The following is a 20,112-nucleotide window of genomic DNA, read 5'->3' as shown; positions in this document are numbered from 1 at the left end:
TCACGTGATGTAAACAGGAAGTAGATCGTCTCCTCTGCACTCGGTTCCTAACCCTAACAGTCACTCCTCTGAAGGAGGAGCAGTGATGAAGAGGTGGAAAGTGCTACTGACAGGAAGTGCTACTGACAGGAGGTGTAACTGACAGGAAGTGTAACTGACAGGAAGTGTTACTTACAGGAAGTGTTACTGACAGGAGGTGTAACTGACAGGAAGTGTAACTGACAGGAAGTGTTATTGACAGGAAGTGTAACTGACAGGAAGTGCTACTGACAGGAAGTGCTACTGACAGGAGGTGTAACTGACAGGAAGTGTTATTGACAGGAAGTGTAAGTGACAGGAAGTGCTACTGACAGGAAGTGTTACTGACAGGAAGTGTTACTGACAGGAAGTGTGACTGACAGGAAGTGTAACTGGCAGGAAGTGTTACTGACAGGAAGTGTAACTGACAGGAAGTGTGACTGACAAGAGGTTTAACTGACAGGAAGTGTTACTGACAGGAGGTGTAACTGACAGGAAGTGTTATTGACAGGAAGTGTTACTGACAGGAAGTGTGACTGACAGGAAGTGTGACTGACAGGAAGTGTAACTGACAGGAAGTGCTACTGACAGGAAGTGCTACTGACAGGAGGTGTAACTGACAGGAAGTGTTATTGACAGGAAGTGTTACTGACAGGAAGTGTAACTGACAGGAAGTGTGACTGACAGGAAGTGTAACTGACAAGAGGTTTAACTGACAGGAAGTGTTACTGACAAGAGGTTTAACTGACAGGAAGTGTTACTGACTGGAACTGTTACTGACAGGAAGTCTAAGCGACACTTGGTGTTACCGCTGCTAGTCGGGTCATGTGACTGATGAGAACCAATCAGGAAGAGAACGTCTGCAACATCGTTTCTAATCATCTCAGTTTCTGGTCGTCCAGATTAAAACGCAGCTCCTCGGTGTTTATACTAATACGAGACCAGCGATGTTTATAATCGGTGTAACCATAGCAACAGCAATGCCTTTTAAAACTAGAGTGTCACGGTTTGGATGTAAACGCTGACGGGGGGGGGGGGGGGGGGGGGGGGCTGGTCAGATCACTCCTGCCCCTGGGCCTTCTTACCAGTTAGTCCGGCTCCGTCCAGGTCAGATTCAGTGCTACTGTATGACACCTATTAAAAGGTACAGTGTTTACAATGTAGTGACATCTAGTGGTGAAGTGGCATGTTGCAGCTGATCCTGTGGTAGCTTCAGTCGTCATAACAACTCAAAAGGTTTAGTTAAAAAAAAACATGGCTGCCTCCGTAGAGAGGGCCTGCTCCTGATGTAGATATAAAGTATGTTAATATAAAGTATGTTAATATAAAGGCTCATTCTAAGAAAACAACAATTTGAACACACCAGTGAAACCATCACTAGGTACCTGAACACCTCTCGAGCCTGTCCTCCCTCAGGGGACGTCTCCCTGAAGAAGGGGACGACCCGGGACAGACTGGCCCTCCGCCGGGACGCTCCGGTTCCTCCGCTGGCCTTGTCCGCCACCCCGCCCACGAAGCCCCCGGCCCGGGTCAGCGCGGTGGTCTGCTTCTTCAGGAACTTCTCCAGGGGCTTCATCCCCGCCGGCATGGTGGGGGGCAGCGAGAGTAGTGCTGATGGGGGAGGAGGGGTGAGGAGGGGTGCTGATGGAGGAGAAGGGGTGAGGTGGGTTGCTGATGGAGGAGAGGGGGTGAGGAGGGGGGCTGATGGGTGCTGATGGGGGAGAGGGGGTGAGGAGGGGGGAGAAGGGGTGAGGAGGGGGGCTGATGGGGGAGAAGGGGTGAGGAGGGGGGCTGATGGGTGCTGATGGGGGAGAAGGGGTGAGGAGGGGGGCTGATGGGTGCTGATGGGGGAGAGGGGGTGAGGAGGGGGGCTGATGGGTGCTGATGGGGGAGAAGGGGTGAGGAGGGGGGGTGATGGGTGCTGATGGGGGAGAAGAGGTGATGGTGCAGAGACTGTGCGGAGGTGGGAGCTGCAGGAGGCGGCAGGTGTCGCTACATCCTCCGGCCCTGCAGGTCGGCCTGAGCAGGTGTGAAGCTCCGCGGCTCCGGGAGGCGTCTCTGGAACAACGAGCCGACTTTAACCCATCGGAGGCGGCGGAGGAGGCGGAGGAGGTGGAGGAGGTGGAGGTGGGCGGCAGAGAGAGCTCTCTACCCGGTCTGTCTCTGTCGGTTCACTGCGGTTCTCCCTTCAACACAAACCCCGATCCGGTGCTCCGGTGCTCCGGTGCTCTGGTGCTCCGTGCTCCGCTGCTCCGTGCTCCGCTGCTCCGTGCTCCGGTGCTCTGGTGCCCCGCTCCTCCGGTGCTCCGCTGCTCCGCTGCTCCGTGCTCCCGGTGCTCCGCGGCCTCAGCGTCCTGCTCCCCGCTCTTCGCGCTCTCTGCGGCCGTCTCCGTAAACACGAAGCTCCGGCAATGACCGACACGTAAAACCCGAGAATGTGAAGCCCCGTCGGAGCTGCTCTTCTCCGGCCTGAGTCTCCGCAGCTCTGCGGTGGTTCCTCGGAGGTTTGTCTGATGATGAGCGACGGGTCGACGGTCACAGGTTCGATTCCCCTCACACCTGGAGGAGGAGGAAAGCCCGCCTGGCGCGGTGCGTTCGCGGACGGTGGGACTTCTGAGCAACAGAGGGGGGAGGAGGGAGGAGCAGGAGGGGGCACACTGCGGAGGCCCCCCCCTGTTAAATTAGTGAAATGATTCGTAACGCCCCCCTACAGCCCCGCCCCCTCCAGGCTGATCTGCTGCAGTTGTGCGATCCTGACAGACTGGGAAGTGCGCATGCGTGTGCACGTTTACTTCCAGTGAAGAAAAATCCCTGACGACAAAAAAATATATACTTTCATGATCATAAACACACATATACATAGTGTATGTATATATGTGTCTCTGTTGTGGATAGTTATCTTGTAAAGCATACACTGAGTCAGCAGGTGAGGTCATGTGATCATACTGACACAAACAGATCAATACATTTTGTAAAGATCCAGTACAAACACAACAACAGGACATTTATACAAAGTTTAGACAAAAAGGTGAATCATTTGTGGAGGGAGAACATTTTGAAATGTGATGTTATCAGATGTTTGTTGGTTTTGTGAAGACGTTAGAATCCGGTTTGTGTGTTTTTCTTGGTGATGGAGTCACTGATCATCGTGTGTAGCAGTAAAACTGTTTATCTGTCAACATGTGACCATCTGCTGACTGTTGATCCTGCAGAGACACATGACCCCACGGTTATGTGTTGGTCATTATGTGAGTGTTGTAACCTGAACAGGTTCGCGAAGCAAACACACACAGACACACACTACCCATCTTCTCGGCTGGACTGCTCCCCCTGGAGGACACATGCTGCTGTCAAGTGACAGTGTTCAATAAAGAAGAGAAAAAAGCGGAATGATCCTTTTTAACCTGTGTTCATTCTCTGAGCTGATTGGCTGCAGCAGCCTGTCAATCAGTTTACATAAGTGCTCCACCCCCTCCAGGTCAGAGAGAGAGAGAGAGAGAGAGAGAGAGAGAGAGAGAGAGAGAGAGAGAGAGAGATAACAAACACAAGGGGGGGTGGCAGGAAAAGAAGAAAGATGACAACACGTTGATCATCAGTTATAATCTTTATTGATCCTCTGAGTGGACGACAACGTTCAACACATACTACACATCTTCATCCTCTTCATCACAGTGAACTGTCGGGTCAGCTCAGGTCAAAGGTCAAACACGTCTTTAAACAGCAGCTCCCGCTCAACACAGGAAGTAGATTCATAAAAAAACAAAACACTAAGGAACATCCAATCAGAACAGTCGATCAACACACCATTAACAAATGAGCTGAACCAGAAAGAAAAGTCCATCACTCATGTGCTCACCTCGTCTGGAGGAAAGAGCTTCAACTTTATTTCAGAAAGAAAAGTTTATAAAGGGTTTTGTGAATTATAACCCAAAGTTCAAAAGAATAGTGACGTTCAAAATAAAACTTACAGCCTCTCAAACCGACAGGGAAACAGACCAGAGCGTTAGAGTTGAACAGTTTACTGGAAAAGATTCTGCAGGTCAAATAAACAACGTTTCCTCAGACATGTGAAACAAATACACAAATTTCACAAAAAGTGAACAAATTTCACTCCTGCACTCACTAGTAATAATAAAAAATAATAACAGTATTAACATCAAACAGGGTCGTGTCGAAAAAGAAAAACAAACACAGCGAAAGCCGCTCATCTTTTAGCCGTCGCTACTTCTCTAAATGAAATCCATCGTAACATTCCGAGTCCCTGCCGATGTGTTTTCTATCTGTTGCTCTAGCATCATTAGAATATGTTTGCTGCTCTATTTTATCTGGGGGATGAAACTGTCTCTGAGCTGGTGCTGCCGGCCCGGATGCTGCGGTACCGTCAGCCAGACGGCAGCAGGAGAACAGTTCATGTCTGGGGTGATGGAGGTCTTTAATGATCTGGATGCTCTTCTTCCTGCACCTCCGGGTGTAGAGGTCCTCTATGGATGGAGCTCCGTCCTGGTGATGTGACCCTAACCCTCTGTGGAGCCTCACGGTTCAGGTCGGTGATGCAGCCAGTCAGGATGCTCTCTGTGGTGCACCTGAATCCTGGAGTCCATGTGGAGCCTCTACAGCCTGCGGAGGAAGAGGAGCCTCTGCCTGGCCGTCCTCCTGATGGAGTCTGTGTGGTGGGTCCAGGTCATCACTGGTGACAAAGTTGTTCTCTATCATATATGATGATAGGCCTCGCTTTGTCGGAGTGCACAATGCAAAATAAAGAAGAATAAATAACAAGATAGAAAAAAGAGCAGAGCTGTGTGAGAGCTCGAGACACGGCAGCCTTCCTTCTTTAGAACTTTAAGATCATAAACAAACATCTAAACAGAATGTGGTTCTACACACATGGAGACACACTGAGGGACAAAGGTGGACAATAATAAAGACAAACTTAAACACACTGTATGTGACTCTTTATAGAGGGGTTATATATTCTGCTTGTGTTGTGTCATTTCAATAAAACATGTGAATAAAGACAATCGGGGCAGGAAGGTTGCTGGTTTGAATCCGGTTCAGATGGGGTCTTCCTGTGTGGAGTCTGCATGTTCTCCCCGTGTTTTCTCCAGGTGCTCCGGCTTCATCTCACAAACACATGCAGATTAGGGGTTGTGTAGATTGGAGACTACACACAAGCTGCTGCTGCTTCAGCCTCTGGATCCTCAGGACACAGCTCAGCCTCCGTCCACACACACTGTCCTCTTCACACTGTCCTCTTCACACTGTCCTCTTCACACTGTCCTCTTCACACTCACCTTCAGAAAGACCCCCACCTGTTGAGAGAAGAAGACATCAGTGTCACAGAGACTCACTTCATCAGCTGTGAGTCAGTGATGCAGCTCATCCAGTAGAAAGAGCAGCAGGGACTTCAGTCCTGTTCAGAGGTGGAGCAGCTTCCTCTCTGCTTCATGTTCACGTGTTGGAATGAACACGCTAAGAGCTCAGTGTGTGTCCTCTGCATGTCAAAGTGCAGAGTGGACACCTGAGAGGTGGATTTACTGCTGTTACAGGTGAAGCCATGTTTCACTGTGTGTTGATGAACATCTGCTTCTGACAAACTGGGACCAGAGGAGACAGATGGACCTCAGCAGAGGTTCTGCTCTGTATAAAGAGCTCCTGGTTACCATGTGATGAGGAGAGGCTTCAGTCCCACTGATCTCAGAGCTGTGACAAAGATCCACCTGATCAGTTCTTCACTGATGAAGTGAGAGGACAAACTGTCTCAGATCAGATGAAGACGACACCGTCTCGAGGCCACGAGATCTGAATCTGTTGTTTACTAACAAGACGAGTGGAAGACAAGAAGACACACACTGTCTCACTGTCTCTGAGGACACACACTGACTCACTGTCTTTGAGGACACACACTGTCTCACTGTCTCTGAGGACACACACTGTCTCACTGTCTCTGAGGACACACACTGTCTCACTGACTCTGAGGACACACACTGTCTCACTGTCTCTGAGGACACACACTGTCTCACTGACTCTGAGGACACACACTGTCTCACTGACTCTGAGGACACACACTGTCTCAATGTCTCTGAGGACAAACACTGTCTCTGAGGACACACACTGTCTCACTGTCTCTGAGGACACACACTGACTCACTGTCTTTGAGGACACACACTGTCTCACTGTCTCTGAGGACACACACTGTCTCACTGTCTCTGAGGACACACACTGTCTCACTGACTCTGAGGACACACACTGTCTCACTGACTCTGAGGACACACACTGTCTCAATGTCTCTGAGGACACACACTGTCTCTGAGGACACACACTGACTCTGAGGACACACACTGTCTCTGAGGACACACACATGGACCTGTCTCCAGGAAGCTGAGGTCCTCTGGTGTTTTGGGGACAGGATGAGTCTGGAGACATTGAGATGTTCTGGGTGAGTTAGAGATCAACTGAACCAACCAGACGTTGATTTAAACTTCCCTTATCCGTCCCTTTAAGGAGAGTGTGCACCACACAACAGTGTAGAGTCACTGTGGTCAGTGGGCGGAGCTTCTATACTGGTTGATCTCCAACTTAACCTGGAGCAGGTTAGCTGTCCATCAGAAGTTACCATGGTGATTGACCTGGTTAAGAAGTGGACGAGCTTCGTAGAACTGAAAAAACTAAACCTGAAGTTAACCTGATAACCACAAATCCTGCTTGGTAGCACAGACCCTGGATCTGTGATACTGACTGTGTTTAGTAACATACTGATGAAAACAGCGTGGACTGACTCCAACCATCTACTGACCTCAGAGTCTCCAGTCGACAGGTTGGACTCTGCTGTAGATCAAGAAGCTCCTTCACTCCTGAGTCCTGCAGGTTGTTGTGACTCAGATCCAGTTCTCTCAGATGAGAGGGGTTTGACCTCAGAGCTGAAGCCAGAGAAGAACAGCTGATCTCTGACAGTCTGCAGAGCCTCAACCTGGATAAAGAATAAAACTTAACTGTAAATTAAACTGAGTTCATGTGTGAAAATAACAGACACATATTCATGTTAGCACAGACTCATAACATGGAAGATAAATATGAAATCAGACATATTGGACTAAAAACTGATCCTGATTCAGTACAAATAGATTATTTGGACCCGGTCTCTGTCCTGCAGATCAGTTTAGGAAATCCAGAACTAAACTCAGTGTCTTAACAAGTAGATGAATATTTCAAATGTCACAGATTAATTAATGAATTGATTCAAGTTATGAATGAAGAGTAATTATGTTAAATTAGAATTAAATTAGATGAATTGTGTATAAATGCTGTTTATAGATATGAGATCTACAAAAGTCAGTCAGTGAACTGACCTCAGAGTCTCCAGTCGACAGGTTGAACTCTGCTGTAGATCAAGAAGCTCCTTCACTCCTGAGTCCTGCAGGTCGTTGTTGATACTCAGATCCAGTTCTCTCAGATGAGAGGGGTTTGACCTCAGAGCTGAAGCCAGAGAAGAACAGCTGATCTCTGACAGACTGCAGCTCCTCAACCTGGATGAAGAAATATGAATATTAGAATGTGTCCTCCTGTTGTTGTGGATCATCATCATGTCAACACAGACTCTCAACATGCTGCTGACCTCAGTCCAGTCTGTATAAATATCAGATCAGACATGTTGGACCATTGTTTCATTCATCAGCTTCTTCTCTGTGTGTTGGTCACTGAGCAGGTTTGTGTAATTAAACACTGTTTAAAGTAGGGATGGCTCCTGATGTCACTTCCTGTTTGTTTCTATACTTATCAACTGTCCAACGTGTTTCAATAAGAATGTGTCTTATTTTGAAAACCTGAGGAGGACGAGTGCTCGGCCTCAGTCCACATGTTATTTACTGACACTTTCTCAGTGATCAGGAGCAGGTGAGTGCAGGTGAATGGAGTTGATGAGGTGGACGTGACTGACAGGCTGGGTGAGTGACAGATGACTGAGGGACAGTGAGCAGAGCAGAACTGAGACAATTTAAATAAATAATGACCCAATAAGAAAGAAAGTCTGAAAAGTGAAGAAGGATTTAAGGACCTCAGAGTCTCCAGTCGACAGTTTGGACTCTCCAGTCCAGAACACAGCAGCTTCACTCCTGAGTCCTGCAGCTCGTTGTTACTCAGATCCAGTTCTCTCAGATGTGAGGGGTCTGACTTCAGAGCTGAGACCACGACTTCACAGTGAGTCTCTGAGAGTCCAAAACCCCAGAGTCTGTAATTAAAGAAAATATAAAATCTGTGAGAATTAAATCAGAAAACACAACATTCATACAAAACGTGATCATGTGACCCTCACCCTGGTAAATCCACTCTTTGTTAAAAACTCCTCAAGAGAATCCTTTCAGATTTGGTTCAAGCGTTCATTCAGACTAACAGAGGAACTCATTAGACTCAGGTGGTCAGAGGTCAAAGGTCAAGGTCACAGAACATGTTCATGGCCTCTTGAACATCATATCTCAAGTCTGTCTTCAGGGGATTTCTTCACATTTTGACTCAAAGACAAACTGATTAGATTTCAGTGTTCATAGGTCAAAAGTCACAGTGACCTCATATTGTTGTGAAGTCAACATGTCAGGAACCTGGAGGGACGGACACTGCACTGGTTGGTGGTGGAGGACAGACGCAGGGTGGGAACTCTGGTTTGACCAGAAAGAAGAATAAACTATATTTCCTGCTTCTTCAGTTTCAAGGAACCGTCAGTGATTCAGTGATTGTCTCCTCACTCTGTGCTGTGTGATCATATATATACTGTATAGATATATATATATATCTATACAGTATATACAGTACCCTCCCTTGGACCCCACATGGTCGTATGTCTGAACCCTCAAACTCCAGCACAGTGTTCACATTGGATTTCACTCTCCACATCTGATCTAGTCGTTCTCATATTTACATGAGAACAATGAGAATGTATATGTATATAATAATAATAACTTTAACACACACACACACACAAACCAAACACACACCACAAACATACCACACACACACACACACACACACACACACACACACACACACACACACACACACACACACACACACACACACACACACACACACACACACACACACAGAACTTGTTATTGATCATGTCTGGACTCATTCAGCCTTCCTGCAGTTCCTCACAGCTGGGATCAGTCTCAGTCGACCCTGGTCTGATGTGTTGAACTTCTTCAGGTCCAACTCATCCAGAACCTCCTCTGACATCTGCAGCATGTAGACCAGAGCTGAGCAGTGGATCTCAGAGAGTTTCTCCTCTGATCTGTTCTCTGACGTCAGGAACTGTTTCATCTGCTGATGAACTGAGTGGTCGTTCATCTCAGTCAGACAGTGGAAGATGTTGATGCTTCTGTCAGGAGAAATGTCATCACTCTTCATCTCCTTCAGGTTGTTGATGACTCTCTGGATGATCTCTGGATTGTTCTCTGTCCGACCCAGCAGGCCTCCTAAGACTCTCTGGTTGGACTCCAGACTGAGGCCGTGAAGGAAGCGAACAAACAGGTCCAGATGACCATTTTTACTGGAGAGGGATTTCTTCATGGTTCTCTTCAGGAGGTCATCCAGGGAGAAGATTCTGTCTGTGTCCCCATATGTTCCCAAGAAGTTGTTGAGTTCTTCTGTGTTCATCTTGGTGTAACAGTGGAACATGTAGACTGCAGCCAGAAACTCCTGAACGCTCAGATGAACAAAGCAGTAGACTGATTTCTGGAAGATCACACACTCTCTTCTGAAGATCTCAGTACAAACTCCTGAGTACACCGAGGCCTCTGTGACATTAAGACCACACCGCTCCAGGTCTTCTTGGTAGAACATGATGTTTCCTTCCTCCAGATGTTTAAGTGCCAGCCTCCCCAGCTTCAGGAGAACGTCCCTGTCAGCCTCCATCAGCTGCTGTGGACTCGTCTCATGTCCCTCACCGTACTTGTTGTTCTTCCTCTTTGTCTGAACCAGCAGGAAGTGTGAGTACAGGTCAGTCAGGGTCTTGGGCAGCTCTCCTCTCTGGTCTGTGGTCAACATGTGCTCCAGAACTGTAGCACTGATCCAGCAGAAGACTGGGATTTGACACATGATGTGGAGGCTCCTGGACGTCTTGATGTGTGAGATGATTCTGCTGCACAGCTCTTCATCACTGAATCTCCTCCTGAAGTACTCCTCCTTCTGGGCCTCAGTGAAGCCTCGTACTTCTGTGACCCTGTCAACACATGCAGGAGGGATCTGATTGGCCGCCGCAGGTCTGGAGGTTATCCAGACGAGAGCCGAGGGAAGCAGATTCCCCCGGATGAGGTTTGTCAGCAGCACGTTGACTGATGACCTCTGTGTGACCTCAGACACAAGCTCCCTGTGGTTGAAGTCCAGAGAAGGTCTGCTTTCATCCAGGCCGTCAAAGATGAACAAAGGTTTACAGACAGCGAGCGTCTCTGCAGTGAGCTTCTGTAACGCTGGATGGAAAACATGGAGCAGCGTGAGAAGACTGTGCTGCTGGTCCTTCACCAGGTTCAGCTCCCTGAACGAAAGCACAGCCAGCAGACCCACATCCTGGTTCTCTGAACCCTCTGCCCAGTCCAGAGTGAACTTCTGCACCAAGAAGGTTTTTCCAACGCCAGCGACTCCGTTGGTCAGGACGACTCTGATGCTGCTCTGCTGGTCAGTGGAGGCTTTAAAGATGTCGTGGACCTTGATGGGAGTGTCCTGGAGGATCTTCTTCTTGGAAGCCGTCTCAAGCTGCCTCACCTCATGTTGAGTATTAACCTCTTCACTCTGTCCCTTTGTGATGTGGAGCTCAGTGTAGATCCTGTTGAGGAGGGTTCTACTTCCTGTTTCATCACTTCCTTCAGTCACATGTTCACATCTCCTCCTCACACTGAGCTTATGTTCATCTGAAACCTCCTGCAGACCACGATCTGCTGAAAGACAAGAAACAATGTGAGAGACAGAGAATCTGAGAATCTGCTGATTGTTTTCATCAGATACAGAAAAACTACAGAAAATAAAAGCTTTTTAACTTTGTGCTTTTCTAACGATGTTAAATGTTGATGCTGTATGAAGGAACAAAATAAAACCACATGTGCTGTTGTCAGAAGTGTTGGGCAAGAGTCCCTGCTGAACTGGCCATGTGGTGGGATCCACACAATGAGTCGTAAAAGTAAGGCCTGTGAGCCAAGATGAAACCAGCTCTAAAGTCTCCAGCTAAGATCAAGCATGGAGATAGCATCTCCTCTGGTAGTAACTTCATCCCTGGGGTTTCCCCAGAAACCCCTGCTCTGCTCCTGGCCGTTCCCACTCTGATCTGACCTCTGACACTCAATTGGCTTAAAGCCAGCACCATCTCAGAACCACACCTCAAGGAGGCTGGGCCTCCACAGGTTAATAAGAGGGGCTGCTCATCAATAATCGCGGCCCATTCCCGATTCCCTGAAGATAGAGCTGACCTTTCCAGTTAGTTGATCCAGAGGGGTAATTTTAGGGAGCAATTACAGACGTTTGTTTTAATTCCATTTTCTTTTATTTCGTTATCCAGTCGACGTTTTATTTTGATAGGACTTTTTTGTTATTTTAACTCGAAGGAGATCGCCAAAGGAAGTCCACTCGCCGGCCGAGATCACAGACTTTATTTTTCACGATCCCCACAACAGCGCCACAGCTGATCATCCCTGCAGAAGAGACGAGGCCGAATTCCGTTCCAAGAGCAAGAGAAGTTCGCTCTATTCGGCCCAGCGCTGACCTCCGTTGCAACCACGAGACCCAGCGGAGCCCGCTTAAGAGGCCAGGACTTCACTCACCTAATTCCGAGGATTCGCTGACCGCATGTACCCCGAGGAACACAACACGAGATTCACTGGACTTCCCGAAAATCCGCGCGACACGCGCAAGCAACACCGCGGAGGTCACAGTAAGAGGCTTTATTGTCTGGGCAGAGACTAGTTTAAATACTTAGCGTGTCATGTTTATTTGAGTGTTTGTTTGTAGATCGCTGATCTGTTTTTAGCCGTGTAACGCGTGGCGAACTGGAGACGTCACATCCGGTTCCTTTGTTTACTATGTTCTGAGAAGCGCGCGTAATAAGCCGGCACTTCCCTTTTTAAAGTGTTACCGTCAGAGATATTGTGCGGAGATTTACATCTGTTAAAAGATACATCTCACGTAACTGGACTGCCCGCTTCGCCGGAAGTTTGTCTCTGACGATGTTTTGAGAGCTTTCCTGATCTCTCTATCTCTCCCTCTCTCTCTCTCTTTTCTCCTAAACCTGTTTTTACACACGTCCCGACCTACACTTACATATTTCATGTGGCATAGAAAATTCTAGATTTAAGGAGCCTTAATACATCTCGACGCCATTCGGCGCCAGAACCAGGAGATAAGAAATCTCTTTGTCTAAAGATCCCCTTTGTTAAGTTCAGTGACCGGCAGCCATTTTGCTTTTCGCAACGTGGCTTCATTCATAAACCTCCATCTTGAAAGTACGTGAACGTAACATCCTGATCCTGGCCAGACTACGTCACCACGTGATCTCGTCATTACGCCATAGCCACTCCCCTTTCTCTTTAGACACACACACCCACATAGAGACACAGACAGACAGACACACACGACCACGCACACACACACCAGTAGATACCCAGTATTACCTGTGTGACCATTGTGATAAGTGCTGCTGCTGTTGTTGCCATCTTTGAAATATTGGTTTTGTTAAATGAAGAATCATTGAAATAACATTAACTTTATTTCCCCTTTTTAATAAATACTTTTGTAATTAAAGTATTTGTATTTCTGTGATTATTTGTACATGTGTATGTGAATACAGCTGGATTACTATAGCCTGTGCTCGAACTTAAAACCCTTCATTGTTTATTATATAATCATTAATATTAACTATTGAGATTATTAATTTAACTTTTATCACTTGAGACTGATAACTATAGTTTGACTCGTTGGTCCCTGTAACCAGGGTGGTGCCCCGCTACGATAAGCATTAATTACAGATTGTTTCATTCTTAATTGATAATTTTATTGTTTTCATTAATTATTTAACCATTATTAATTGATAACCGTATCATAAAATAATTAATTATTTTACTATTCTTAATTACTAGCTTTATAATTTTTAATTATTTTTAACAAATAATTTCTACTTTAATAATCATTTCTCATGATTATTAATAATTAGCCAACGTCAAATCTACTACTACTATTGCACAACAGAAGTGAAGACATCAGCAGACACATGTACAGTGCTGCTCTGACCGGCTGTCTGACCTCCAGCTCCTGTTCTGGATCTTTTTCCACACTGGGGACAGGAGGAGTCTCCTGAAGAACCAGACTGGTCCCAGTATGAGGTGATGCACTGTCTGCAGAACCAGTGTCCACAGCTGGTGGAGACTGGATCCTTCAGGACGTCCTGACACGAAGCACAGCAGGACGACTGCTCCTCCTCAGAAACATGACTCCTCTTCCTCTCCCTGTGAAGACATGTCCTGATAACTCACATGTCACAGTCACAGGTTGTCATCACTTCTGTCAAGGAGGTTTTGTTTTCACCCAGTATGTTTGTGTGTTGGTTGGTTCGTTAGTGGGATTATAAAAAACAACAGAATACCAGTAAACTTGGTGGAAGGGTGTGGTCTGTGAACCAGATGGGGGGGGGGGGGGGTCCTCTTTCACAGACATGTTCAGAGGACTGATGTTTACCAGTGTGTGGAATTTGGTGCAGATCCAAATCCAAATGAGTCTCTAGTGGATTTCAAAGTGGTTTCATAAGGAGCGTGTTGGTTCTTGGTGGAGGTCTGAGCTCTTTGAGTGATTCTGAGAGATTAGTCACCAACTTCAATGAAGCTGTGTCCTAATGCAGGGGCCACACTAGAGGAAACTAGATCCTCTTCAGAGCAGGTCCCAGTAGAAACAGTCTCTTACTTTGTGGGTGAGGGTCCAGGTTCATTACTGAAGTTTAGAGGAGTTCTTCTGGACATGTCACTCTTCAGAGACAGACAGCTGGACCCTGGAGACTCTGCTCTCAGTCTGTGGTCCTGACCTCTGCAAACACAAACATGTTTTTATTCAGAACATTCACTGGTTCATTCTGTGAGGATTCAGTTTGGAGGTTCACATGTTTGTAGCAGGTCTCTTACTTTGTGGTTGAGGGTCCAGGTTCATTACTGAAGAGTGGAGGATGTCTCATGGACCGGTCACTCTTCAGAGACAGACAACTGGACCCTGGAGACTCTGCTCTCAGTCTGTGGTCCTGACCTCTGCAAACACAAACATGTTTTTATTCAGAACACATCATTCACTGGTTCATTCTGTGAGGATTCAGTTTGGAGCTTCACATGTTTGTAGCAGGTCTCTTACTTTGTGGTTGAGGGTCCAACTTGCTCTGAAGTGTCCTCGTCCATGTTGCACCGGCTGCGGCTCAGTTGTGGTTCAGGCCACGCTGCTCTTCTAGATATTCAAGGTCTGGTCTATTTCCTTCTGGTTCTGCGCTCAGTTTACAGCAGAACACAGTGAAATGATCTTTCACACCAGTTTCAATGTTTATCTGTTGAAAACATCACAAACACAAATATTTGCAACACTTCCTGTAGACTACCTATTTCAAAATAAAAGCACTGCAGCGTTTCTGTCGATTAAATCAATAAGTAGATGCAGGGCTTCATAGTCTCTCTCTCTCTCTCTCTCTCTCTATCTCGCTCTAAGGTAAGCGAATTGCGTCACTTCCGGTTTTCCTGAGCTCACAGGAATCAGGACAAACAAGTTCAAGAACCGCACCCAAAAATTCCCAGCAAGGACACACACACACACACACACACACACACGCACACACAGGTGACTGTAACGTATGATTGTGAAAACACGTCGTGTTATTAAACACTTGATGAACAGATGAAGATAAAAAGTGAAGCTGTGAGTTAACTCTGTTAATTAGTCCTTTGAAGTTTCTTTGATCCAGACCTGCTGTTCACATCTGTCTCTGGATCCAGTGAAAAACACTGACAGTGAAATAATATGAATGAATAATATAAATGTTGCTGAACACTCACCAGCCTCAGACTTCACGTCTCCTCCGTCTGCTCCTTGAAGTTAGAATGAGTCTGAACACTTTCACTTTCACTGGAGGCTCCTCCCCCTCTGCAGGTACTGGAAATCACATGACTCTGTGTGTGTGTGTGTGTGCTCTGTGCATTCTACCTTTTTAAAAATGCATATTCATGACAATGTTGATTTTCATAACTCTGAATAACATCTTTTGTTTTGTTTATTTAATTGTTTTTCTGGTGTCAGAATTAATTTGCGAGGGAGAGAAAGAAAGAATCAACGCTACGAATGGAAACTGAGTTTTCAGCAGATGAATCCCTCTGAGGTGTTGAAGCAGAACTGATGAGGGGCTGATTGATGCTTTTATTTGGGGGGGGGGGGGGGGTCTTAGTCATTCCAGCTGTGCACGTGAGGCTGCGTGTAGATCCTCTCGTGTCAGGGACAAAAGCAGGTGAAGTCAGGTGAGCTGCAGAGAGAGGAATGTCTCCACACTGGTTTTCTATAGAAAGATCATTTCTTCTGGATCGTGGACGAGATGAATCACGGGAACATTCAGCCTCGCTGCTGGTTCACTGTCACACTGCAGTAAAGTGAGCCGTCATCTAGGAAGCCAGCCGCCACCGGGTGGTTTTTTTTGCACGTCTACTTGTGGCTACACGGTAAAACAGCATGGTTGGCTGAAACGGCCTAAAATTACTACAAATACAACTTTATTTTTTTATTTTTTTAATCATCATGGCGTATCTGCTCTTGTCAATTATCATGTATTGTTAATGCAAATTAAAGGGCAAGTCTGTAACAAAAAAAAAATGTGTACATAATGTAACCATATTTGGATGCTGATTAAAAATATTCCTTGAGAGGTTATAAGTGACATCGAGTGGATCCTGTTCATGGTGTCTCTGACTATGCTGATACAAATTTTTGTATATTTTTACTGTAGAATAACTGAGAAAATTAAAGGGAAAATCTGTAAAAAAGGAAGAATGTATTCATAATGTAACCATATTTGGAAGCTGATTAAAAATATTTCTTGAGAGGTTATAAGTGACTTCGAGTGGATACCTGTTCGTGGTGTCTCTGACTATGCTGATATACATTTTTGTGTATTTTTACTGTATAATAACCGTAAAGCCACAAGTAGACGCCGGCTCACTTTACTGTCACGTTCAGATCGGGTCGGTCTCCTGCTTCTCTTCTTCCTCATCTCTCCTTCATCTGGGGACGTTTTTATTTCCATCTTCAGCTTCTTCACTCCACTTTGCTTTTAGCTTGACTTTAAAACACTAATGACATATTCAAAGAGACCGAGCAGGAGAAGTGACCACGAAGAAGAGCTTGTTCAGGGCCGACTCTCCGTTCTCAGCCATGTGGCGCCCCCTGCTGGTCGTTGCCTTACACACATCTGTTGTCTCTCTCCGCGGTACCAGTGCTTTTATTAGGGCCCGAGCACCGAATGGTGAGAGGCCCTATTGAAATTGTAGGCATTATTCTTATTATTATTATTAGGGCCCGAGCACCGAATGGTGAGAGGCCCTATTGAATCTGTAAGGATTTTTATTATTATTAGGGCCCGAGCACCGAATGGTGAGAGGCCCTATTGAAATTGTAGGCATTATTCTTATTATTAGGGCCCGAGCACCGAAATCGGTGGGAGGCCCTATTGAAATTGAAATGATTATTATTATTATTATTAGGGCCCGAGCACCGAAAGGTGAGAGGCCCTATTGAAATTGTAAGGATTTTTATTATTAGGGCCCGAGCACCGAAAGGTGAGAGGCCCTATTGAAATTGTAAGGATTTTTATTAGGGCCCGAGCACCGAATGGTGAGAGGCCCTATTGAATCTGTAAGGATTTTTATTATTTAGGGCCCGAGCACCGAATGGTGAGAGGCCCTATTGAATCTGTAAGGATTTTTATTAGGGCCCGAGCACCGAATGGTGAGAGGCCCTATTGAATCTGTAAGGATTTTTATTATTAGGGCCCGAGCACCGAATGGTGAGAGGCCCTATTGAATCTGTAAGGATTTTTATTAGGGCCCGAGCACCGAATGGTGAGAGGCCCTATTGAATCTGTAAGGATTTTTATTATTATTATTATTATTATTTCCCTTTGGGGGGCTTTTTCAGGGTCTAGACATGCTCAAAAAGTTATGAAACTTTGCAGGAAATTCAAGGTCTGCGGATATTTTAGTATTCTGGAGTAATTGGAATTGGGCGTGGCAAAATGGCTCTACAGCGCCCCCTGGAACCAGCCCCTAGGTTTCCACATAACGGATTTTCATCAAAATCTGGATATAGGTGTATCGTGACCAGTCATGAAAAAAAGTCTCATGGAGCATTATGAAAAACGCAACAGGAAGTCCGCCATTTTGCTTTTAGTGGCCATTTTGGCAATATCCCACATTTTTACTTTTACGTACTTGTCCCAGGGCTTTCATCAGATCAACTTCAAATTCAGATGAGTGTCATCACAACAAGATGGAGATAAAAAATGATTGAGGGATTTTTTTTTTATCACACCGTGTGACCGTGGCATGGCGTTAAAAATTGGTTACACGCCATCAAAACACGGGCATCTGTATCTCGGACATACATGTTCCAATCAAGTCCAAACTAGACATGTAAGACAATAGTCCCCGCCTGATGACATCTATGCGTAAATGATGACTTAAAACCGCAGCGCCCCCTGGTGGCAACAGGAAATGTCTTGTTTTTTGCTTGTCTTACACTTGGATGAATTTCTCCTCATCCACTGACCTCAACCATGTCAAACTGTATCAAATGGGTCCCAAGACATTGACAATGAAGACATAAGATTACCGTGACTTTTCGTCAAACGCCATATGAATGGCGTGGCATTAAAGTTCATCAACTCGCCGTGAAACACGAAATTGCTGTAACTTCAGTGTTCATGATTCTATCTCTCTCAAACTACATGTGTGTAACAACAGCCCCCCCCTGAAGATATTCATATGGTTTTAAGAAATGGGCGTGGCAAAAAAACTGACCAGCGCCCCCTATAGGGCAACCCCGGCACTACGATGGCCGACATTTATACAAATCTATCGGGACATGTGTCGTTTCATAACAAACAAAAAAATATCTTGGATAGGTATGCTTGACCAAACAGGGAGGCCGCCATTTTGGATTAAGTGGCCATTTTTTTTCCATATTCCACATTTTTACTTGATGCACTTGTCCCAGGGCTTTCATCAGATTAACTTCAAATTAAGATCAGTGCCATCACAACAAGATGGAGATAAAAAGTGATTAAGAGATTGACCTTTCGTCACACCGTGTGACCGTGGCGTGGCGTCTTGAGTTTGATTAAACGCCATCAAAACACGAGGTTCTGTATCTCGGACATACATTGTCCAATCGAGTCCAAACTAGACATGTAAGACAAGGGTGCCATCCTGATGACATCTACACAGATATTATGACTTGAAATTACAGCGCCCCCTGGTGGCTACAGGAAGTGACATGTTTTATACTTTGATGAACTGCTCCTGGCTGCTTTAAGATATACAGCTCAAATGAGCTCAGTCAAGTCATTGAATCAAGGTCAGAATTGTGACATTTCCTCAAACCATGTAAACATTGATGTTTGGCGAAGGATCATCCTTCGCCAAAGGACACGATGTTTTCATAAGTCCACTGTGCATTGTCCTATCACTACCAAACTTCTGTCACATGATAAGAGTACAAGCCTGAACAGCTCTATGTGTCAATATTTCCTCAGTGTCATAGCGCCACCTATTGATTCGCCAGGAAACAGGAAGTACTTTGTTAATCCACTCTGCATTATCCAACCGGCTCCAAACTACTGACCTATGATCACAATACTAATCTGAACAGCTCCACATATAAATATTAGTTCAGGGTCATAGCGCCACCTACTGATCAGTGTGAATATTAAGTTGTGTTAACATTGTCCGATTGACACAAAATTGCTCACGCTACATCAGAGCGCCTACATGAACAGATAAATAGATGTCTGTGCGTAATAATAGTGATGGCGCCACCTACTGGCAATCCTACTGCCGCAGAGCGCAAAACGCATTTATTGTGGAGAAGTGCATGCTCGATCGATGATGTGCGCTTGGTCATCGATCGCTCTCTCCACCGACCGCAACAGGCTTCAACGTGCGGGTGCTCGGGCCCGCAAGTGCTACAACGTAGCCCTAGTTATTATTATTATTATTATTATTATTATTATTATTATTTCCCTTTGGGGGGCTTTTTCAGGGTCTAGACATGCTCAAAAAGTTATGAAACTTTGCAGGAAATTCAAGGTCTGCGGATATTTTAGTATTCTGGAGTAATTGGAATTGGGCGTGGCAAAATGGCTCTACAGCGCCCCCTGGAACCAGCCCCTAGGTTTCCACATAACGGATTTTCATCAAAATCTGGATATAGGTGTATCGTGACCAGTCATGAAAAAAAGTCTCATGGAGCATTATGAAAAACGCAACAGGAAGTCCGCCATTTTGCTTTTAGTGGCCATTTTGGCAATATCCCACATTTTTACTTTTACGTACTTGTCCCAGGGCTTTCATCAGATCAACTTCAAATTCAGATGAGTGTCATCACAACAAGATGGAGATAAAAAATGATTGAGGGATTTTTTTTTTATCACACCGTGTGACCGTGGCATGGCGTTAAAAATTGGTTACACGCCATCAAAACACGGGCATCTGTATCTCGGACATACATGTTCCAATCAAGTCCAAACTAGACATGTAAGACAATAGTCCCCGCCTGATGACATCTATGCATAAATGATGACTTAAAACCGCAGCGCCCCCTGGTGGCAACAGGAAATGTCTTGTTTTTTGCTTGTCTTACACTTGGATGTATTCCTCCTCATCCACTGACCTCAACCATGTCAAACTGTATCAAATGGGTCTCAAGACATTGATAATGAAGGCATAAGATAACTGTGACTTTTCGTCAAACGCCATATTAATGGCGTTGCATCAAAGTTCATCACCTCGCCGTGAAGCACGAAATTGCTTTAACTTCAGTGTTCATGGTTCTATCTCA

General features: G+C 45.8%; 1 protein-coding gene across 3 annotated transcripts; it reads right to left on the bottom strand.

The window, feature by feature from the left end:
- Nucleotides 1-3,609: 3,609 nt before the first annotated feature.
- LOC128458826 (NACHT, LRR and PYD domains-containing protein 3) lies at nt 3,610-15,163 on the bottom strand. Of its 3 annotated transcripts, none has more exons than XM_053443837.1 (10): nt 15,069-15,163; nt 14,380-14,566; nt 14,160-14,279; nt 13,945-14,064; nt 13,291-13,493; nt 9,140-10,940; nt 8,069-8,242; nt 7,365-7,541; nt 6,812-6,985; nt 3,610-5,327 (listed from the first exon to the last, which is right to left on the bottom strand). In XM_053443837.1, exons 2-10 carry the CDS (start codon nt 14,421-14,423, stop codon nt 5,312-5,314), a joined length of 2,829 nt encoding a protein of 942 aa, XP_053299812.1. In that variant the 5' UTR covers nt 14,424-14,566; nt 15,069-15,163; the 3' UTR covers nt 3,610-5,311. The 3 variants fall into 3 exon arrangements, with proteins under 3 accessions (XP_053299812.1, XP_053299813.1, XP_053299814.1); XM_053443838.1 differs by having other exon boundaries at nt 9,140-10,937; XM_053443839.1 differs by lacking the exon at nt 7,365-7,541.
- Between the last annotated feature and the right edge of the window lie 4,949 nt (nt 15,164-20,112).

Source organism: Pleuronectes platessa, chromosome 16 (assembly GCF_947347685.1).
Source record: "Pleuronectes platessa chromosome 16, fPlePla1.1, whole genome shotgun sequence".
Lineage (NCBI taxonomy): Eukaryota > Metazoa > Chordata > Actinopteri > Pleuronectiformes > Pleuronectidae > Pleuronectes > Pleuronectes platessa.
The sequence above is the reverse complement of the archived record's forward strand: the minus strand, read 5'-3'. Positions and strand labels throughout refer to the sequence as shown.